The sequence below is a fragment of the Cervus canadensis genome, chromosome 1 (assembly GCF_019320065.1).
Source record: "Cervus canadensis isolate Bull #8, Minnesota chromosome 1, ASM1932006v1, whole genome shotgun sequence".
In the NCBI taxonomy this organism is placed as follows: domain Eukaryota; kingdom Metazoa; phylum Chordata; class Mammalia; order Artiodactyla; family Cervidae; genus Cervus; species Cervus canadensis.
This window is the reverse complement of record NC_057386.1, coordinates 15,617,415-15,641,887: the sequence shown is the minus strand read 5'-3', so window position 1 is coordinate 15,641,887 and position 24,473 is coordinate 15,617,415. Positions and strand designations below refer to the sequence as shown.

The 24,473-nt window shown below is 37.7% G+C and overlaps 1 protein-coding gene across 6 annotated transcripts in view; it reads left to right on the top strand.

The window, feature by feature from the left end:
• TLK2 (tousled like kinase 2) overlaps window positions 1-24,473 on the top strand; it is a 122,429-nt gene that overhangs the window by 61,699 nt on the left and 36,257 nt on the right. For 5 of the 6 annotated variants that reach the window (XM_043465531.1, XM_043465496.1, XM_043465522.1 and 2 more), the window contains 4 exons: window positions 6,746-6,841; window positions 8,212-8,304; window positions 11,967-12,077; window positions 13,326-13,462. In XM_043465531.1, coding sequence (XP_043321466.1) covers window positions 6,746-6,841; window positions 8,212-8,304; window positions 11,967-12,077; window positions 13,326-13,462 — 437 coding nt within the window. The remainder of the gene's footprint in view (window positions 1-6,745; window positions 6,842-8,211; window positions 8,305-11,966; window positions 12,078-13,325; window positions 13,463-24,473) is intronic. The other variant, XM_043465514.1, reaches the window with a different exon arrangement.

Sequence of the window (24,473 nt, the reverse complement as noted above, 5' to 3'; positions counted from 1 at the left end):
CATCTACACTTTTTAGAATATTGATACTCTTATCTTGTCACATTTATTTTTCATGTTCTTTACTGATTTTCCATTTTTATAGATGTAGTATCCTTTTAACCCTCTCTGGACATATTTTATTTTTAAAGTTGTTTTTATTGAATACTCTATTTTCTCTTGGATCAGGTTTTGTTTTTTCATGTTGGATCTTCACTTTGTGCTGTTGGTTTTCTTGAAAAATGTATTTTGCTTTAGTTGAATGCAGTACTATTAGGGTGATTTAGCATAGGTTACTGACATGGATTTTTCCCTGCAGTGGCATTGTACTGCTTCCCAAATAGCTCTCCATTGGTGTGTGTGTGTGCGAGTGTTACCCCTGTGTAAGCATCTGGTCAGCTCTCGGCAGAAAAACCAGCTCCTTTACACACATGGAAATAAGGAGGGCGTTGTTTTGCTAGGTAACTCTAACTCTTAGCGGCGTATTCCAGGTCTTCCTCGCTTCTGTCAGCTGTAGGGGGCGGGGATACTGTACTTTCTTTACTTTTTTCCCCCGAGGACACAATATTCACAGCAGAAGCTCCTCCCCCTGGACTCACTCATTTTCCATTTTAAATATTTACATGTTTGTTTTTTTTATTTGAGAGACCAATTCGTGTGCTTTACCCTTGGTTCAGAAGCAGTAGTATCCATGGCCCTCACTATGTAAGGGAGAGATCAAGAGGGGACCCTGTTGGACTATATAGGTTTTAAATGTCTGATAATTGTTCCAAGGGTCACTCCTGGTAAAGGTAAATCTCAGTGTGGGGCTTTGGAGGAGTTCCCTTCAAGAGAACCAGCCTGTTTTACTGCTTGTGTTTTCAGCTGTGAATTTATTTTACTTTCTCTATCAGTCTGATCCCAAATGCTTTTGAGTGTTTCTTAAAACTTAAAGTTTTTAAAAATTTCTGATTCTTAATTCTCGCTTGTTTCTTAATGCTGTTAGGATTTCATTTAGAAAGAAAATCTTCCAAGTATCAGTAGGACTTTGGGAAATCTAGCCTGTAATTATGAATTAGAAGCCAATACTACTTCTCTAATTGGAACGAAGAACACGGAAGTCTGGGAAGGATGTTTTGCTGAGTAAGGGTTGGGCTAAATTTACAACTACAGTGGTCTGCTTAGCAAGGCCATCAGCTTCTCATTTCTTGAGAACATGATCCTATAGTTGTGGGCTCAGGAGACTAAGCTATCTTTGTTTTCCAGTGTTGCATCTCTCGTGTTTAACACAGGACCAGGCACAGAGGGTCGTAATTAATACCGAAGGAATGATAAGATTAGAGCATTTTCATGGATTTACTTGTCACAGTAGGTCCTTATATTTTTGTAGTTCTCCTATCTTTTGTAAGTACTAATTTCATTTTCATGAGGATTTGCTACCTCCTTACTTCTGTCCTACTGACTCAGTTAACTTTCTGCAGTTTTACTTCTTATCATGGGGCTATTTATATGTACATTTTTACAGAGAGCTTTAATTTGGAAACATCTCCTTGAATGACATTCTAGCACCCTTTGTTTGCTGAAAGAAAACTTAGAAATAAGCACATATTAAAAAAGGAAAAAACATTAAAAAAAGGAAAAAACCCATACACCAAAATCTAGAAGTTCATAGAAAGAGCCTTTTAGCCTGTCATGTGATTGTTGTTGGTGTTTATTATAAAAGCAGCTCAGTAATGTTTATTTAGAGATAGGTTTTAAAAGGATAGGATTTTAAAAGCAATCTAATGATAACTGAAGGAGACAATGGTTGTATCACAGTGCAGTATAGTACGTGAGTTTTACAATCATAACCCTTCATCAGTAAGATGAGGTTAGGTTTGCCACATTGTAGGAAGAGTAGGGAACATTACCAGTTATTTAGACTCTCCTAAACCTGGCTCTAATCACTGCTCTGACTTACAGGCTGTGTATGTTGTTTTATCTCTTTGAGACTGACTCCTCAGTTTTTACTTTTTGATCCCCACAACAGTTCTCTCTCTTCCCTTTGGGTTCTTGTATGGAATGTGAGAACCTGGAATGACCCTATCATCTCTTCTCTTTGACTGCGTATTTCCTTCAAATTTTAACTCTGATATTATTTTATCAAGGAATTAACCCTCAATTCATTATGTTAGGTTAGGTACCTTGTTGTATATGCTTATAGCACATATCCTTAATTGCAATTTTGTATTTATTATATGATTGTTTAACAGTTTCTGTCAACAAGTATATATCCAGTGCTTAATACATCTTTTCTTGGTTTATGAGTTTAATAAGGCAGGGTGATGACTGGGCCTTTAGGTTTTGTTTCTGTTTTTCTTGGCCATTGTGTCCCGAGCACCTAACATGATACTTAGATGAGGATGTTCTCAGTGAGTATTTGATGAATGAATAAATAAAAATGGAGATGATATTATCGCCTACCTTACAAGACTGTTGTGAGCCTTCAGTTTAGTTGTGTGTGTGAAGTGCTTAGCTTGCTTGTGGCCTGTTCACAGCAGTCCCCATAATGGCTGATGTGAGACAGTCGGTGTACTGTGCTCACAGAGATCGGTTAACCGTGGATGCAGATAGCCCACAATTCTTATTCCCCCACTGACCAGCTCTGTGACCCAATGTAGGTGCTTAATATCTCAGATTTGCATATTCTTTATAAATGAGAATAGCAGCACCTCCTTATAGGGTTTTGTAAGGTAATCCAAGTCCATACCCTGACCAGTAATGCTGAAGAAGCTGAAGTTGAATGGTTCTATGAAGACCTACAAGACCTTTTAGGACCAACACCCAAAAAAGATGTCCTTTTCATTATAGGGGATTGGAATGCAAAAGTAGGAAGTTACACCTGGAGTAACAGGCAAATTTCACCTTGGAGTACAGAATGAAGCAGGGCAAAGGCTAATAGAGTTTTGCCAAGAGAACTCACTGGTCATAGCAAACACCCTCTTCCAACAACACAACAGAAGACTCTACACATGGACATCACCAGATGGTCAATACCGAAATCAGATTGATTATATTCTTTGCAGACGAAGATGGAGAAGCTCTATACAATCAGCAAAAACAAGAACAGGAGCTGAATGTGGCTCAGATCATGAACTCCTTTTTGCCAAATTCAGACTTAAATTGAAGAAAGTAGGGAAAAGCACTAAACTATTCAGGTATGACCTAAGTCAAATCCCTCACGATTATACAGTGGAAGTGAGAAATAGATTGAAGGGGCTAGAGAGAGTGCCTGAAGAACTATGGATGTTGTTCATATGGACAATGTTCATGACCTTGTACAGGAGGCAGGGATCAAGACCATCCCCATGGAAAAGAAATGCAAAAAGCAAAATGGCTGTATGAGGAGGCCTTACAAATAGCTGTGAAAAGAAGAGACACAAAAAGCAAAGGAGAAAAGGAAAGATATACCAATTTGAATGCAGAGTTCCAAAGAATAGCAAGGAGAGATAAGAAAGCCTTCCTCAGTGATCAGTGCAAAGAAATAGAGGAAAACAATAGAATGGGAAAGACTAGAGATCTCTTCAAGAAAATTAGAGATACCGAGGGAACATTTCATACAAAGATGGGCCCAATAAAGGACAGAAATGGTAGGGACCTAACAGAAACAGAAGATATTCAGAAGAGGTGGCAAGAATACACAGAAGAACTGTACAAAAAAGATCTTCATGACCCAGATAATCACGATGGTGTGATCACTCACCTAGAGCCAGACATCCTGGAATGTGAAGTCAAGTGGGCCTTAGGAAGCTTCACTACGAACAAAGCTAGTGGAGGTGATGGAATCCCAATTGAGCTATTTCAAATCCTAAAAGATGATGCTGTGAAAGTGCTGTACTCAATATGTCAGCAAATTTGGAAAACTCAGCAGTGGCCACAGAACTGGAAAAAGTCAGTTTTCATTCCAATCCCAAAGAAAGACAATGCCAAAGAATGTTTAAACTACCGCATAATTGCACTCATCTCACGCTAGTAAAGTAATGCTCAAAATTCTCCAAGCCAGGCTTCAGCAATACGTGAACTGTGAACTTCCAGATGTTCAAGCTGGTTTTAGAAAAGGCAGAGGAACCAAGTATCAAATTGCCAACATCTGATGAATCATCAAAAAAGCAAGAGAGTTCCAGAAAAACATCTATTTTTGTTTTATTGACTATGCCAAAGCCTTTGACTGTATGGACCACTGCAAACTGTGGAAATTTTTTAAAGAGATGGGAATACCACACCACCTGACATGCCTCTTGAGAAATCTGTATGAAGATCAGGAAGCAACAGTTAGAACGACATGGAACAACAGACTGGTTCCAAATAGGAAAAGGAGTACGTCAAGGCTATATATTGTCACCCTGCTTATTTAACTTATATGCAGAGTACATCATGAGAAATGCTGGGCTGGAAAAAACACAAGCTGGAATCAAGATTGCCGGGAGAAATATCAATAACCTCAGATATGCAGATGATACCACTCTTACGGCAGAAAGTGAAGAAGAACTAAAGAGCCTCTTGATGAAAGTGAAAGAGGAGAGTGAGAAAGCTGGCTTAAAGCTCAGCATTCAGAGAACTAAGGTCATGGCATCTGGTCCCATCACTTCATGGCAAACAGATGGGGAAACAGTGGAAACAGTGGCTGACTTTATTTTTTTGGGCTCCAAAATCACTGCAGATGGTGACTGAAGCCATGAAATTAAAAGATGCTTACTCCTTGGAAGGAAAGTTATGACCAACCTAGACAGCATATTAAAAAACAGAGGTATTACTCTGCCAACAAAGGTCCATCTAGTCAAGGCTATGGTTTTTCCAGTAGTCATGTATAGTTGTGAGAGTTGGACTGTGAAGAAAGCTCAATGCTGAAGAATTGATGCTTTTGAACTGTGGTGTTGGAGAAGACTCTTGAGAGTCCCTTGGACTGCAAGGAGATCCATCCAGTCTGTCTTAAAGGAGATCAGTCCTGGGTGTTCATTGGAAGGACTGATGTTGAAGCTGCAACTCAAATACTTTGGCCACCTGATGCAAAGAGTTGACTCATTTGAAAAGACCCTGATGCTGGGAAAGATTGAGGGCAGGAGGAGAAGGGGACAACAGAGGATGAGATGGTTGGATGGCATCACCGACTCAATGGACCTGAGTCTGGGTGGACTCCAGGAGTTGGTGAAGGACAGGGAGGCCTGGCGTGCTGCAGTTCATGAGGTCACAGAGAGTTGGACATGAGTGTGTGACTGAATTGAACTGAACTGAAGGACTACTTGTGATCATGGCAGTAATTGCTCAATAGGTGGTGGTTATACATTGTATTAATGTTAATGAATAAAGAAATAATTAATGGAATCATTAGGAAGTACCAGATGAAACTTATGTTATGTGGAAACACTGTATTCTTTGATGAGATGATATTTCCATTAGCCCATAATCCCCAGAATATCCAGTATTTTGTAATTATGTCTATGATAGGTTGTACTGTGTTGAGTGCAATTTTGTTTTTAAAAGGACTCTTTGGAGTAAAGGTCTTCCTTGACTTATGATGGGATTAGGTCCTGATATAACACGTCATGAGTTGAAAATATCATTCGTAAATCAAAATATATTTAATATACCTCACCTACTGAATATATCATAGCTCAACCTTGCTTACCTTAAATGTGCTTGAAACATGTACATTAGCCTGCAATCACCTAACAAAAAGTCTATTTTATAATACAGTGGTGAATCTCATGTAATTTATTGAATACTGAAAGTAAAAATCACCATGGTTGTCTGGGTGTATGGCTGTCAGTGTATCTGGTTGTTTACCTTCATGACTTTGGCTGACTGGGAGCTGTGGCCTGCTGCTGCTGCCTGGCATCTTGAGAGAGTACTGTGTCACATGTTACTAACCCAGGAAAAGGTGAAAATTCAAAATTTGAAGTACCATTTCTACTGAACGTATTGCTTTCGCACCATCACAGAGTTGAAAACTTGTTAAGTGGAACTGTTGTTAAGTTGGTGACCATCTGTATAGTGATTCCATATTCTTGAACAGTTGAATTATATTAAGTCCTAAACCTTCTAAATTTGAAAGTGCCTTAGAATGCCCCATCATTTATGTATAAAATGTCACAGTAAACAAGTGACAGTATTGTAAATCGGCCAGAATTTTTGGCCCACTGTGTGTTCCTGGGTGAAGTTTGAGGGTCTTGGATGCTCTTGTGAATAGAAGTTCCCAGTCCTTTCTGCCTGGAGTCATGAGCGTCCCCTGTGCTTGAGTGCTTCACCAACCTGTCCTGCGAAAGCACATTTACAGTTGACTCTTAAGACATGTGGGTTTGGACTGACTGCTCAGGTCCACTTTGATGTGGAATTTTTTTAATAGATCCATACTATGTGTTACACCATTCGAGACTGGTTTAATCAGCAGATTCAGAACTGTGGATCCAGAGGGCCACCTGTAAAGTTACCTGTGGATTTTTGACTGCATGGTCGGAGGAGGGTGGTGGGTGGTCAGCGCCCTTAACCCATGTGTTGTTCAAGCATCAGTTGTACAGTGAAAAGGACATTTACATACTTAATTTCCATATTTTAAAAATTCATTTGTAAGCATTTGGTGTTTTAAACTATTTACAGTAAAATGGTCTAAGCCACCATGTCATCTTGGCTCCATGCCCCTCAGTCTTGGCTTTCATCAGGAAGTATTTGTTTTATGTAATCATTTGTATGCATATAAATGCTTGTGGAGAAAGATGGAAAACTTCTTGTGATTGGTGGTACACCTTTATTCCAGGCTCAGCAAAACAGTCCCTCATCTACGGGATCTGGCAACACAGAGCATTCCTGCAGCTCCCAAAAACAGATCTCCATCCAACACAGACAGACCCAGGTAGGTCAGTGGTTGATAAACAGGGAGGGAAAGAACTGCTTCGGAGTAAATGGTAACACTATGTGTAAAATCTGGGTCTTCTCTCTCCCTTTATTTCTCTGACTTCGTCTCATTTATTTGTGTGTGTTGTATTCAGAACTTGCATTATGAATATTTCAAGTCTTTTGGAAGGTTCTTTTAACTTTTTGAGGTGTTTCTTTGCCTTTCTGATGTATTCAGAAAGATTATAGACAGAAATGATTATATTGCAGCATGGTGTTAAGGAAAAAGCACTTGTTTTGGAGAACTCAAGACCCCGATTCAGGTTCTAGCTCTGCAACTTATGCTTTATCTTTTGGGGCCTCAGTTTTCTTCAGTTCAAATTATCTATAAAATGTGGTTGATTATCATCATCTTGGTGTCTACAAAACACTCATTGGCACAGTACTTACGTAGGCATCAGTGAATCTTTTTTATTGAAATATAGTTGATTTAGAATATTGTGTTAATTTCACATGGATAGCAAAGTGATTGGTTATACATATATATATGTATGTGTCTATATTCTTTTTTTTTCTGATTCTTTTTCCATTATGGTTTATTACAAACTATTGAATATAGTTCCGTGCGATACACAGTAAACCCTTGTTGTTTTAAACTTCTTTAACATGTGGCATGCCAACATAATTCTTCCTTAAACAGTCTTCAGAAACTCCTTAATTTAGGGAACGTTGTGAATATTCAAAGATAATATCTGCGAAAAGGATAGTGGATATATCCTCCATTTTGTTGTGTTGAGCTCACCAAATGTTATACCTTGTTTTCTTGAAGCTGTTGGTACCTTGTTGCCTTCAAGACAGGATGGCTGGCAATCTAGGAGAATTTCTTAAGTCACAAGAGCTAAACAGCCCTCAGGAGCAGATTTTAATGTTATTTGAATTAAACTTTTGAATAGTTGAACAGACTTAGGTTGTTGAGCATTCATCTCTCTTCTGGTCGCTCTGTTTCCACTAGGTGGCATGTTTGTTCTTTAGAGATTCGTGTCCTTTCTCCTCTGATGACCTTTTCTATTCAAAGTTAGTTTCATTTCTAGAGAGTATGTTTCTGTAGTGTTCAGTGCACAGTATTTTGAGAATTCATATATTTTATCCCAGAGTTAATATATTTTTGAAAGGCAAGTATAGCAGAACGTCATGCTTAAAGAATGAGATGAGAAAGGCAGATTTAATTTCTTGAGCCATGGGATTCCAGGCTAGTTGTATCATCAAGTGCTTTTTTTTTCAGAAAAGTAATGAGAAAAATGTAATGACATGTAATATTTTTTTTCCCCACCCCTCAACATGTAATATTTTGAGACTAATCCTAAGTTTGTTTTCTGCTTATCTCTGTAGTCTGACCTCACAATAGAAAAAATATCTGCACTAGAAAACAGTAAGAATTCTGACTTAGAGAAGAAGGAAGGAAGAATAGATGATTTATTAAGAGTAAGTATTAAAATGTCATAAGAGATTTTATAACAAGCTCTGATTGATTTATCTATATTTATATGTGTGAATTGCGTGTATATCATAGAGATAATTACTGTAACCAAATAATAAAGTTAAAATGTGGACATTTGGAAATTTTCCTTTAATCTGAGGGAATCTGAGTAGGTAATGAGGATCAAACTGTATTCCAAACAGTATCTTTACATTGGACATCTTAATTGTAGAATTTTAGTATTTAAATATATACTAGAGGAATATATCTGTGGAGAGTTGAAGGTGTGAGAATATGTACAGAGTGTTGTTTTCCCATCTCAGGGAAATTTTTTTTAATGTCTTTGAATTTTTAAAAATTTTATTGATTTTTTAAATTGGAATATAATTGCTATGTTGTATTAGTTTCTGCTGTCCAGTGAAGTGAATCAGCTATATGCACACACATATCCCTTCCCTCTTGGACCTCCCCTGCACCCCCTTGGTCATCACAGAACACCGAGCTGAGCTTCCTGTGCTGCATAGCAGCTTCCCATTAGCAGTCTGTTTTATACATGGTACTGCGTACGTGTCGGTCCCAGTCTCCCCGTCTGTCTCACCCTCCCGTTCTCCTCCTCAACCCCCACGCCCCACCCCCCCCATCCACAATCCGTTCTCCATGTCTGTGTCTCTGTTCCTGCTGGAAATAGGTTCATCGCTACCGTTTTTCTAGAGTCCACATATATGTGTATTTGAATTTTAAAAACTATTTCACAAGTACTTTTCAGTCCTGGTTTTGCATTTTATATCTTTTATAACCTATTCATCTGAAGTGTTTTGTGCTTACAAGAGAAACTTTAAAAGTAGCTATATGGAGTTAAAAATATACCTCTAGAGAATATACAATGATTTTTTTAAAATTTTAATTTTATTGGAGTATAGTTGATTTACATTGTTATGTTTCAGATGTATAGCAAAATAATTCAGTTATACATATATTCATTCTTTTTTAGATTCTTTTCTCATATAGATTATCGCAGAATATTGAGTATTGTGCTATACAGTAACACCATGATATTTTCTGAAATAATTTTTTAATATACAGTTTGACATATTGACTGACCCTTTTAAAAAAATTTTTAAGGTTTATTGTTTTCTTATTGTAAAAATCAATACATTCTTTATAATAAATTTAGGGAATAGTAAAAAATAAAATAAAATGACACCCATAATTCCATTAACTGTGATTAAAACATTTGGTATATTTACCATAGTAATCTTTGACCTATTTATAGCATATATAAAATTTTTTAAAGAAATTGTTGATTTATTTTTATTTTTTGGCCACATCACACAGCATACAGGATCACAGTTCCCCAGTCAGGGATTCCCATGTAGTGGAGGCACGAAGTCTTAACTGTTGCACTGCCAGCGAAGTCCTTGTAGCATGTACATAAATGCATCTATACGTAAATACTGCCAATTTGTAAATAAAATTGGCTTAACATTTTAATCTCCAATGTTTTTATTGTTCTCAAGCTGATGTCCCCTTTCCTATTCAGAAATATTTTTCTTAGGCCTGTTGGTTTTGTTTCTTAGTTTGCTTTTCTCCATCCTTCAGTGAGAAGAGCCATGTTTAGACTCAGTACCTATTTTCCATCTTTCATTGTTAGCATGTATACTTGCTTGGTGTTGCTCTTAACGTCTCTTCTTTTCACTTGGGTGCTCGTTGAATTGCTAAGGTTTATAATTAGATATTGTGTGTTCATAGAAATCCTAGTCTAGTTGTCTAATCTAAATGAAAAAATTTTGTCCAGGGTAGCTCTGCTGAGCTAAAAAAGGATCATGGGCTTGTCTTCTTCCTTCATCATCTGATTTTCTTAAGATTGAGAAGATGGAGTATATGAAAAACTGACCCTAACTTAGGATTCTTTTGGGGGGTTTTAAAAAAATGGTTTTATTTCCCAGGAAGCGGTATGTCTCTTTACCAATTCCCGTGTTTCTAATCCCTTGTTTTCTAAAGATTGTAGTCTTTCTTTGGATCTAGAACAGTGCCAATGGAATGGTTATGTCAAAAAAGAAGACACAAAGGAGAGATGCCATTTTTTCAAATTGATGAGAGCTTGTGTTTCTGATTCGGAGGGACAGGGGAATGACCACTACTCCTTATGTCTCTTCAGACAGGCATGGATCATTGATTGAGTTTTTCCATTTTAGTTAAATGTTTGGGTAAGGCTGCATCAGGAGCTGCTAGTCAGGTGCTATTTGAAACCTGAACACAAAATCATTAGTGTTGGAAACCACAAAAATTTAGAGTTCTTGTAATTTAAAATAAACTGCCAGAGATTGATTGATTCCATAAATTTGATTACAGATTTTAAGAGATGTTCACCTTCCAAAAGTAGATTGAACTTCATATATACACATTACATGATCTTTGGCTTGCAGATTTTTTAAGTATGAATTAGTCATATTTAACCAAATGTCCTTGTACTTGGCCTTTGATAATGTGGTCCATAAAACTCATGAGCTCTCTTAGAAGAACTAATAGGAAGAAATTATGAGGAAAGTAGATACTTGGAGATGGAAACTGTTGCACAATGGTCACTTTAAAATGAAGCTTCAAAGTCTCAAAAATTGAGTGTGCTGTAGTATCATTTATTTGCCAAAAGAGTAGATAGCTTTTGTTTAACACAAGAGTAAACTCAGGAGTTGCAAGTCAAAATTGACCTGGGGTTAGTGGTTCTTCGCTTCTCTGTTATTGTAGGAGTCTTGAATTTTTCAAAGTATTTAGCCCACCCTTCTGACCACAGCTAAATCAACTGTGTATTTACATTCTGGTTTTCTTGAACCAAGACCTTGTATTCAGCTTGTTTGTTAGTTCTGTCTTATGTGGGCATGGGTGTGCCTGGCTTCTCTGGTAAGAAACATTTATGTAAATCCATGTCTCTTCTTTGGAAGGAAGAACAGAAGAGCGACAATTGAACATAAAGAACATTATGTGTTGTTTTTTTGGTAGTGCTTATTCACCCTTTGTAAGTATTTAATCTATAAATGCTTTAAAGTGTTATTTATATGAATTCTAAACATCTCGTTCATGATAGATTTTTTCTTTTATTTTGTGACAGTATTAGCATGTGTGGGGTACTGGATTTATCTGTAACTGGCTTTGGGGAGGAGTAAAGTATGACTCTTGCCTGGAAAATCCCATGGACAGAGGAGCCTGGTAGGCTGCAGTCCATGGGGTCGCTAAGAGTCAGACACAACTGAGCGACTTCACTTTCATTTTTCACTTTCATACATTGGAGAAGGAAATGGCAACCCACTCCAGTATTCTTGCCTGGAGAATCCCAGGTACAGGGGAGCCTGGTGGGCTGCCGTCTATGGGGTCACACAGAGTCGGACACGACTGAAGTGACTTAGCAGTAGCAGCAGCAAAGTATGACCAGTAGAAAAACGTCCTACTTCTAGTAAGAGAATTCATCTTTAATAGTGATAAGTTTATTAAAAGAAAATCAAGGAATAAAGTATTCACCTTCTTTTTTTAAAGACATAATTACTCTTACCTCTTTAAATCTCAATTTTGCTTATAATTTAACAAAAGAAATGCTTTTCAGACTCCCTAGAAACTGCTTTTGAATTAATCTGTCTTCCTTGGAGCTAATTAAAAAATTTTTTTTCCATTGAAGGCCAACTGTGATTTGAGACGGCAGATTGATGAACAGCAAAAGATGTTAGAGAAATACAAAGAACGATTAAATCGATGTGTGACAATGAGCAAGAAACTCCTTATAGAAAAGGTAAGTGATTGGTAGTGGCCTCAACTCTGTATCCTTAGGGTGTGCCATTGTTGTGACTTGTCGACTTTTTACCTGAAATGAAAGTATTTCAAAGTAGGAAAGGACTGACCACAGCTTAGTTCTCTGTCTTATGTGGGCATGGGTGTGCCTGGCTTCTCTGGTAAGAAACATTTATGTAAATCCATGTCTCTTTGGAAAGAAGAATGAAAAACCAACAAAGGGCTTTTGGGGTTAGGAAAGGGCTACTGGGGTTGCTGTAATGTTAAAGATCCCAACTGCCAAATGCCAATGCAGAAGACTCAAGAGATTTGATCCCTGGATTGGGAAGATCCCCTGGAGTAGGAAATGGCAACCTACTTCAGTATTCTTGCCTGGAAAATTCCATGGGCAGAGGAGCCTGGCAGGCAATAGTCTATGGGGCTGCAAAGAGGCAGACACGATTGAGTGACTGAGCACACAGCACATCCTATTACAAATACAGACATTTAGCAATAGTTTTATGTCCATTTCAGATATGGTATTTAGAGTAACTTATGTATATAATAATGTGATAATTAAGTGTTTTGTGTTTTAAAAACTAGTTTGCAATTACTTGTATATGATTATTTAATTGGCTGATGCCTCCTTTATTATATTAATAGTAACTAATTAGTTGCAATTTGCCTTTAATAATTATATTTCTTATAATTATTATAATAAATAATTATTTATTATATAATATAAATAATTGATGTCTTAAAATTTGTAAAACATACCTCCAGTACTTATTTATCTTACAGTGAAAGTTTTAAGATAACAGTACTTCCTAATGAAATGATTATAAGCTAGAGGTTTGAGACAGATTAGTGGTTTGTTTTTTTGCTGAAATCTTTGGAATGCTATTAAAGGGACAGGGAACACTGATAAAAAGTGAAATGAATTATTTTAGTAATGTCAAAGATACTGAGGAGAACTTTGCTTCATCTCTTAATTCATTAATTTTATAGAAGGGAAATTCACATTCTGCATTTATAACAGAAATGTCTATGTTAGTATATGTTAATGTAGAATGTTTATGGGTTATATAAAATGTTTATAGCTTTAAGGTACTTCCTGAAATCAGTGTAGATTTAGCCAGTTGTCCTAAACTTTTAGCAGTATAGTACAAAAAATAAACATTAAAAAATAAATAAATAAAATAAACATAGTGCTGCATCTGAGTTCTCATAGGAAAATACAATTATTTTCTATTTGTCCTTTCCCCCTAAGTCAAAACAAGAGAAGATGGCATGTAGAGATAAAAGCATGCAAGATCGCTTGAGACTGGGCCACTTTACGACTGTCCGACACGGGGCTTCGTTTACTGAACAGTGGACAGATGGTTATGCTTTCCAGAACCTTATCAAGTAAGTGAATTGTGATGATAAAGTTGAGAATTGAAAAGTTTGTTTGGATTTTTAAATTTTTTTGTAATTGTAGTCATTAATATGTTAGTAGTGGTAGTCTTCTTTTCATTCAGTTTTGTCTCCACATGTGTAAAGAATTGTAGGGAATGAGATAAAGTCATGAAAAAATGGCAAATAATCAGAGGAATAAAAAACAAATTCTATATTAAAGCTTAAAAAAATCAGAATCGCCAAAACTAAGGAAGAAAAAGCTAAGACTTGACTTGATATAATTTTAATTATGTAATAAATTTTCATGAGGAGTCTGCCCACTCCCAGCATTTATTCTGGGTCCCCAGAAGATTGAAATAGGCAAAGACCCAAGGAAGGATTTCCTGAGTTTGGTATAAAACAAAGCCTTGGAAGAATGTACAGGACATGTTCCTGGAACTCTTTAAGGGGAGAGTATTCAGTCAGCAGAGATAGTCACCTTCTTGAAGGGGAGCACTGAGTCAGCAGTCAGGCTGGTGAGCAGCCCCTCTGCCTGTGCCTGTCAGCAACTTGGAATCTGGAGCCCTCCTTCACTTTATTATAACTGGTTTAAAGCATTCATTTACTCAAAGGAGAGAATTAACATTTAAAATCCTAAAATTCCAACCGCGTAAATAGCTAATATCAGCTCAGGACTTTAAAAAAGAAATCTTAAAAGTTGCGATACCTTTTGATGTGTCTTACTTATTTTGATTTTGTATATCATTTCCGTTTGAGACTGGGTTGCGGTGGGTGGCACATTGTATTTTTAATCATGGGCTCTCACACTTCTGATCTGTAGTTTACTGTAGGTTCAGGGGTTCCATAGACTGCCTATCCTACCTTTTTTTTTCTTGGTTAAATAACATATTGGGCATTGATTGGAGAGGATAGAACTACTTTTGAATACCAATGAAACATAAGTAACAAATTTGTCTGAAAGAAAAGTACAGACACTGATATTATTAATAATATTTTGTTAATGGGAATTCCTTGGCAGTCTTGTGGTGAGGCTATCACTGTCAGAGCCCAGGTTTGATCCCTGGTTGGGGAACGAAGACCCTGCAAGCTGCCCCATGTGGCATGGCCAAACTAAAACAAACAGACAAACTTTGTGGAGACCTACTTCTGGATTATAGGCTGTGCTTTATGTGTGACACATGTGGTGTCCACGCTGAGCTCTCTGTGCTGAGGTTAACAGAGTTGCACTCGGGCAGGACAAACAGCTGCTGCATGGAGGCATGGTGTCTGTTCCTCAGCACCCTGACCGTGATGAGCAAACTGCCCTGGAAGTGGCTCTCCATCCAATTTTGTCAGAATGGGACGGAAGATAGACATATCCCTCACGATTGGCCAAAGTCACTTAATGCTCGCCCTGAGTCCCAGAAGCGATAATGACTCCTACTAGTCCATGACAGTGGTTACTCCTCAGATGGCAGTTTTTAAAACGTCTAAAGACTTAAACCTGAGTGGTTAGTGGATTTGTTTAGAGATATAAAATGTAATTACTTTTAAGACGTGATTGTAGTTTTTGCTGATAGTAGCAAATATTTATCTTTTTACTCTATAAACAGCCTGTTGCCCAGAAGGTTTTGGAAATCGTATATAGTTAGAGTACAAAAGGATGACTTTGCCGTAGAACCATCGGACTAGTGAATTTGGTATTATCTACATGAGATCCCTAACCAGAGCAGTTTCTCCAAAGTAGATGGTATTTTTTTTTATGATTTTAAGTAATATAAATTGCAGACTGTCCATCTCTCCTCTTGGGAAGCTGTTTCTGGCTGATACCTTTTTTTATTTGCTTGTTTGTTTTTTGGCCACACTGCACAGCTTGTGGGATCTTAGTTCACTGACTAAGAACTGAACCTCGGCAGTGAAAGTGCTGAGTCTTAACCACTGGACCACCAGGAAAGTCCCCTGGCTGATATCTATTAATTTTAGGTATTTTAATAATATCTTCTAAAGTTGTGCTTTAATAAACGAATTTCCTTTCTTAATTTTAATGCAGAATTGAAGTTCTTTAGTTGTAGAAGGCTGTAGCTGATATCCGTACAAATGATAATTATCTGTGTATAAGAAGCTCCATGACACATAATTTGGTGGGTAAGGTACCTGAACCCCAGGTTGCAGTACTAGTTTTTATAGAAAGAGCAAACCTCTTGACATTAAAAATTTAATCAAGCGATCAAATATAGTCTGAACAGGAGCCTCAACATAGTTTTGTTCTCAGTTTGAACCTCGGCTCTATTTTGAGTGATCTTTATTAAGATCCTAAAACAGATTTGTTGTCTAATAAAAAGATCATAACAGATTTGTAATGATTTTTGACCAGGTTAGTAAGTTTTTCTAAAAGGTATTTTTGAACCTGTTGAAAAAGTAACATATTTTATAGTTCTGAGAAGTTAGTTAAAATAAATACTGTTGTTATTCAGTATGTAACTTTTTTATTTAAACAAGTCTTAAAGTCTCAAATAGTCAATGGCAAGGCAGTAAAAAAATTATTATTAAGATTTTCTTTATATTGACATAAACAACATTAAAGCAAATACGGGGATTTGACCTATATACAAAACTGTGGCTGTTTAAGATGTGGATCATCAGAGGGAGTAAATGAAATTTTACAGCATCATTGTCCTAGTCCATGAATATATTCTGGTGTATAAGGAATTACAGAATTCCATTTTAAAGTGATTTCATGAGAACCATCTGATTCTTGGCATATGACCCATAATAAGTGATACAGCCTTTTTTGTTTTAATTTTTCTACTGAAGTATAGTTGATTTACAGTATTATAGATGTACAGCAAAGTGATTCAGTTATATATATGCATTTCCATTGTGGATTATTGCAAGATATTTACTATAATTCCCAGTGCTATACTGTAGGTTCTTGTTGTTTATCTATTTTATATATAGTAGTGTGTACCTGTTAACCTCAAATTCCAAATTTATCCCCCCATCCTTCCCCTTTGCTAGCCATAAGTTTGTTTTCTATGTCTGTGAGTCTATTTCTGTTTTGTAAATAAGTTCATTTGTATCATTTTTTTAAAAATTCCACATATAAGTGATATCATGATATTTAGAGAGACAACTCTGTTGATTCTATAAGTATCAGTTCTCCCTTGGGTGGTATATGTACCAGTTTCCAGTAGACACAGAATATGAAATCCTGGGACTCTTTAAAAATTCTTACCTGGAATATTCAGGAACTATCTGTAGATCACCACTAAAATTACTTTGGTCAAAATAATATCTGCAAATAATGTGCATTTATTTGTTTTTTTAATGCCTGTTCTAGTTATGATACAGTTTTGCTATGGAGGGTACATGCAATCATTTCCTGGGCTTCCCTGGTGGCTCAGAAGGTAAAGAATCTGCCTGCAATGCAGGAGACTTGGGTTCGATTCTCTGGAGAAGGTAATGGCTTTCCACTCCAGTGTTCTTCCATGGAGAATTTCATGGACAGAGGACCCTGGCGGATTGCAGTCCATGGGGTGGCAAAGAGTTGAAAAGGGCTGAGCAACTAACACTTTCACTTTCATAATCATTTCCTAGGGCTACCATCACTAAATACCATAAACTGGGTGGTTTAAAACAACATAAATTTAATTCTCTCACAGTTTAGGAAGTCAGAAACCTTAAATCAAGGTGTTGGCAGGGCCGCTCCTTCTGTGGCCTCTAGGGAGGATCCTTGTTTAGTGTTCAGTGGCTTGCAGCAGCATAGCTCACTCTGCCTCCGGTTTCACATGGTGTTCACCTGCGTGTCTTCTTTTCTCAGGAGGACACCAGTCACATTGGGTTAAGGGCCTACCCTACTCCAGTATGACCTTATTTTAACTAATTAAATCTTCAGTGACCCTATTTCCAAAGGTTATAATCTGAGGTACTGGGGATTAGCGCTTTAACATGTCTTTTTGGGTGGCACAGTTCAACTGATAATGGTACCTAAGACTGATTGTCTTGTTATAACTGACAAATAATGGCTTGCTGTTTATTTATTTGGCTGCACTGGTTCTTCATTGTGGCATGTGCAATCTATTGTAGTTCCTCGACCAGGGATTGAACCCAGGCCCCCTGCATTGGGAGCTCGGAGTCTTAGCCACTAGGTTACCAGGAAAGTCTCAATAATGACTTTTTAGAGTTACTTAGATTTGAGTGAGATAAATTTATCGGGTCTTCATTACTTTTGTAAAAGATAGTAGAAATATTCTTTCTCTGGGTGGTAAAGGGTGAGCATTCCCTAAAATTGATGAAATGGAAGAAACATGTAACAGTCAGGTCTATAAAAGGCACTGTGAAGAGAACAAGATGGCAGAGGAGTAGGTGGACGTGGAGTACATCTGTCTCCACGGATACATCAGGAATACACCTTCAGACACAGAAGTGCGTGCAGAACACCAGCTGGGAGCAGACAGGAGGGCCTGACCAGAGGAAAAGAATATATAGAACCACGCAAAACTCGGTAGGACGAAGGAACTCGGGGGAAAAACAAGTGTTAGTGGGACTGGACCTGCCCTCGGCTGGTGGGGGAACTGAAGCAAGAGTCTGATCCCCACATTGGGGCAATTGTCTGAGTCAGAGGAGAAACATTTATGGCTGAGAGTGAAACAGCTGATCTGTAGCAGCATAAATGGAATGAGAATCAGACAGTCCTTGCCACAGCCATACATATCCCGGACAGGGACGTGGGTCCCCTGGAAGGCACAGCAGCCGGGAGCTGGAGTTTAGGGGTTGTGGAGCAATTCCAGGGCGGGGGCTGCTGTTGACTGTGGAGAGGCAGATTTGAAGGGATGTGGGGGAGGAGATTGTGGTGGGAAATGCCTATGGGGGAAAGCCATGCAGTCATGGAAGCAAGGTGATGCTCTTGAGTCATGAGTAGTGGATGGAGCCATCACCATAGCCTCTCTCCCCACATGCCAGCATCAGCAGCTGAACAATAGGCTGGCCCGTCAAACCCTGACGCACTGAACTGCAGACCTGGACCCCACCCAGGGTGCCCCTTTAAGGGGCTGACGTGCTGATCTACAGAGTAGGACCCCAACCAGGCAGTCCCTCCCTGTGCCTGATGCACTGAACAGCAGAGAAGGACCCCAGGCAAGGGAGCCCTCTTAGTGCCTAAACCGGCGGAGCTACGGAGAAAGACTGGCCAAAGAGACCTTCTGACCACCAGCTACAAGAGGCTCAAAAGCAGACTCTGATAGGGCCATAACTCCTGGGGTGGAGGTAGTCCATGTCTCTGCACACTTTGCACCACTAGGTGCAAGCCAAGCAGCTGCACCACCTTCACGCTCAACTTTCACTGTGGTAGCAGAGCTACCACAAGCAAAAAAAATCTTGCGTCTATGCATGCAGGGTCACTTTGGTCATGTCCGACGCTTTGCGACCCTCTAGACTGTGGCCTGCCAGGTTTCTCTGTCAGGATGGTGGGGTTGTTCAGGCAAGAATACTAGAGCATATTGGCCAATACCGGTTGCCATACCCTTCTAGAGCACTATATTTCCTGCTGCCCTAGCCTCCAACTCCCCTGAGTACCTGGTGCTGCCAGAACCCCTGTGACCCAAGCAGCTGCACCACCTCCACACCTGGCCCTCACAGAGGCAAACCCAAGTCCTCCAGGGCAACCTTGGGGCAAACCCCAGTGGATGACCCACCTGCAGAAGTGGAAATAAAACCACAGTGAAACCCAGGGGCAGGTGGCTAAGGAAGAAGACCCAAAACCTTCCTACCAGCTGTATTAGCTGCAGATTAAATCCACGTGATCAACTAGGCAGACTCTGTCTGTGGAATATATAAAAGGTTATTGAGAGCTCCCACAAAAGAAAACACACTAGCTCTGATAGCTGTGGACATTGGAAACAAAAACACCCAAGAGTAGCACCAGATTAGAATCTGAGCTGCCCCCACAGCAGGTCCAGAGATCAGCACAGCTTTGGAGGGCATCCTAGGGAGGTGAGGTGGACTGTGACTCCCAGTGAGGAAAAGGACCCTGACAGCAGTGACTCAAGAAAAATATTTATTATTCTTATCTTTTGATTTGTTCTGTAGATTCTTTTAGATTTTTTTTTTCTTTTTGTTTCCTTTTTTTACCCCCCTCCTTTATAGTTGTTGATTTTATTGGCACTAGGAAATCTAATTAAGCTTTTGAGGTTCCTCAGTCACATTTTTATTGTTATTATAAACCTCTGCCTCTACATTGGGCTTTTGCAGTTCCGTGGAGTTTTCCTTTTTTTTAATTTCTTCTTCCTGTTTTTTTTATAGTTTTAATTTTTAATTTTTTAAAAACTGTTATATTTTTTCTACATTTATTCCTTTGTTTGCCTTTTCAACTGTTCTTTTCCCCTTGCAGTTAATCTTTACTATATATAAATCTTCTTTATCTACCTCTATTTAACTTTGCATATCTATTCTTTTCTTTCTTCCCTTTCCTCTCAACATATTTGTTCATTTTGTTTTCATTGCTTTATTCCCCACTTGGCACCTTGCTTTAATTTTGTTTTCCAGTTTGTGCTTTAGTTATTTTTGTTATTAACTGATAAATATGATTTTTTATTTCCTTTGTTTGCTGAGTCAATCTACTGTACTTTATTTTTGTTGGACTGTTTTGACTTGGCTCGTGGGTGTATATGTATATTCCAATATTTTAATTATTATTTGCCTGATTTTGTTACTGCCATCTGGGGTTCATCTTTAGTTTCTCGTTTTGGATATTTGTTTTAATCTCACTTAATGCCATAACAAACTACTTGTGGAATCTTCATTCCTAACCAGAGATCAAGCCCTGAGCCTTTGGAGTGGGAGCACTGACTCCAAGACCCTGGACTACCTGAGAACTAACCCTAGGGGGTATTAGATAGTGAGAACTCACACAAAGGAAACCACCTGAATAAGACCTGAGTACAAACCAGATCATCAGCAGACAGGATCACCACTTGCCTCAGCCTTGGCAGTCAGAAGAAAAACAAACAAACAAAAACTCAGCACAAATCTCACCCTGTAAGAAGCTTACACAAACCACTGGAACAACCTTAGGAGGGCAGAACCCAAAAGGAAGAAAGAATTCAACATTGAAACCTGGGGAAAAGGAGACCTCAAACACAATAAGTTAAAAAAAAAAAAAAAGAAAAGGCAGAGAAATACTACACAAATGAAGGAACAAACTAGAAACACAGAAGTCCAAATAAATGAAGAGGAGACAGGCAACTCCCTGAAAGAGAATTCAGCATAGTGACAGTAAAGATGATCGAAAACCTTGAAAACAAAATGGAGAAAATGCAAGAATCAATTTAAAGAGACCTGGAAAAATTAAAGAATAAACATACAGAGACAAACAACACTATTACTGAAATTAAAAATACTCTAGATGGAACCAATAGCAGACTATCTGAAGCAGAAGAACAAATCAGTGAGTTGGAAGATAAAATGGTGGAAATAGCTTTTGAAGAGCAGAATAAAGTAAAAAGAATGAAAAGAACTGAGGATAGTCTCAGGGCCCTCTGGGACAATATCAAACCACCAGCATTTGAGTTATAGGGGTCCCAGAAGAAGGAAAAAAGAAAGGGTATGAGAAAATTTTTGAAGAGATTATAGTTGAAAATTTCCCCAACATGGAAAAGGAAATAGTCACTCAAGTCCAAGAGACACAAAGAGTCCCACACAGGATAAACCCAAGGAGAAACACGCAAAGACACATACTAATCAAAGTAACAAGAGTAAACACAATATTAAAAGCAGCAACAGAGAAGCAACAAGTAAAATACAAGGGAGACCCCATATGCTTAACAGCTGATCTTTCAGCAGAAACTGCAGGCCGGAAGGGGATGGCAGGGGATATATTTAAAGTACCGAAAGGGAAAAATCTACAACCAAGATTACTGCACCTGGCAAGGATCTCATTCAAAATTGATGGAGAAATAAAAAGCATTTCAGACAAGCAAAAGTTAAGAGAATTCAGTACCACCAAACCAGCTTTTCAACAAATGTTAAAGGGACTTAAGTAGTCAAGAAATACAAGAAAAGAAAAAAGATTGAGAAAATCAATGCCAAATAATTAAGAAAATGGCAATAGGAACATATATATCAATAATTATTTTAAATGTAAATGAATTAAATGCTCCAACCAAAAGACACAGGTTGGCTCTATGGACACAAAAACAAGACCCATATCTATGCTGTCTACAAGAAACCCCCTATATGTGTCTAAAGACACAGAGACTGAAAGTGACAGGTGGAAAAATATATTCCATGCAAATGGGAAGCAAAAGAAAGCTGGAGTAGCAATCCTCCTATCAGACAAAATAGACCTTAAAATAAAGATTACAAGAGATAAGGAAGGACACTACATAAAGATCAAGGGATCAATCCAAGAGGAAGACATAACAATTGTAAATATCTATGCACCCAACATAGGAGCACCTCAATACATAAGACAAACACTAACAGACATAAAAGAAGAAATTGACAGTAACAATAATAGTAGGAGACTTAAACACCCCACTCACACCAATGGACATTTCATTAAAACAGAAAATTAATAAGGAAACAAGTCTTAAATGATACATTAGATGAGATGGATCTCACTGATATCTTCAAGATGTTCCATCCAAATGCAGAAGAATACACCTTCTTCTCAAGTGCACATGAAACATTCTCCAGGATAGACCACATCTTGGGTCACAAATCAAATCTCAGTAAATTTAAGAAAATTGAAATAGTATCAAGTATCTTCTCCTAACGCAGTGCTATGAGATTAGGTATCAATTACAAGAAAAACACTTTAAGAAACAGAAATACATGGAGATTAAACAACACGTTTCTAAATGGCCAACAGGTTACTGAAGAAATCAAAAGGGAAATCAAAAAATATCTAGAAATAAATGATAATGAAAATATTACAACTCAAAACGTACGGGATGCAGGAAAAGCAGTTCCAAGAGGGAAGTTTATAGCAATACAGTCCTACCTTAAGAAACAAGAAAAACATCAAATAGACAACCTAAGTTTACACCTAAATCAACTGGAAAAACAACAACAACAACAACAAAAAACCCCACCAAAATTAGTAGAAGGAAGGAAATCATAAAGATCCAAGCAGAAGTAAATGAAAAAGAAAGAAACAATAGTAAAGATTAATAAAACTAATAGCTGGTTCTTTGGGAAGATAAAATTGACAACAAGCCTTTAGCCAGACTCATCAAGAAAAAAAGAGAGAAGAATCAAATCAACAAAATTAGAAATGAAAAAGGAGAAGTTAAAACAGACAATGCAGAAACACAAAGGATTATAAGGGACTATTTGAACAACTATATGGAAATAAAGTGAATAACCTGGAAGAAATGGACAGATTCTTAGAAAAGTTCAATCTTCCAAGACTGAACCAGGAAGAAATAGAAATTAAGAACAACACAATTACAAGCACTGAAATTGAAGCTGTGATCAAAAATTTCCCAAAACACAAAAGCCCAGGACCAGATGGCTCCACAGGAGAATTCTATCAAACATTTAGAGAAGAGCTAATGCCTATCCTTCTAAAACTCTTTAAAAAAATTGCAGAGGAAGGAACACTTCCAAAGTCATTCTACATGACCACCATCACCCTGATACCAAAACCAGACAAAGACAACACAAAAAAAGAAAACTGTAGGCCACTATCATTGATCAACATAGATGCAAAAGTCCTCAACAAAATTCTAGCAAACAGAATTCAGCACATCACACAGCTCATACACCATGACCAAGTTGGGTTTATTCCAGGGATACAAGGATTCTTCAATATATGCAAATCAATCAATGTGATACACCATATTAACAAATTGAAAGATAAAAACCGTATGATCATGTTAATAGATGCAGAAAAAGCCTTTGACAAAATTCAGCATCCATTAATGACCAAAGCTCTTCAAAGAATGGGCATAGAAGGAACCTACCTCAACATAGTAAAGGCCATATATGATAAACCTAGAGCAAGCATTATTCTCAATGGTTAAAAACTGAAAGCATTCCCCTTAAGATCAGGAACAAGACAGGGGTGCCCACTTTCACCACTGTTATTCAACATAGTTCTGGAAGTCCTAGATACAACAGTCAGAAGAAAAAGAAATAAAAGGAATCCAGATCGGAAAAGAAGTAAAGCTCTCATCATTTATAGATGACATGATACTGTATGTAGAAAACCCTAAAGATAGTATCAGAAAATTACTAGAGCTAATCAGTGAATTTAGCCAAGTTGTAGGATACAAAATCGATACACAGAAATCACTTGCCTTTCTATATACTAACAATGAAAAATCAAAAAGAGAAATTAAGGAATCAATCCCATTCACCATTGCAACAAAAAGAATTAAATATCTAGCAATAAACTTACCTAAGGAGACAAAAGAACTCTACACAGAAAGTTATACGACACTAATGAAAGAAATCAAAGATGACATAAACAGATGGAGAGATATTCCATGTTCCAGGGTAGTAATTATCAACATTGTAAAAATTACTATACTACCAAATGCAGTCTACAGATTCTGTGCGATCCCTATCAAATTACCAATGGAATTTTTGACAGAACTGGAACAGAAAATTTCACAATTCATATGGAAGCACAAAAGACCCCAAATAGCCAACGCAGTCTTGAGAAAGAAGCATGGAGCTGTAGGAATCAACCTTCCTGACTTCAGAGTATACTACAAAGCTACAGTCATCAAGACAGTATGGTACTGGCACAAAAACAGAAATATAGACCAGTGGAGCAAGATAGAAAGCCCAGAAATAAACCCATGCACCTATGGGTACCTTATTTTTGACAAAGGAGGCAAGAATATACAATGGGACAAAGACAGCGTCTTCAATAAATGGTGCTGGGAAAACTCGACAGCTACATGTAAAAAAATGAAATTAGAACACACTTCCTAAAACCATGCACAAAGATAAACTCAAAACGGATCAAAAACCTAAATGTAAGACCAGAAACTATAAAACTCTTAAAGGAAAATAGGCAGAACACACGATA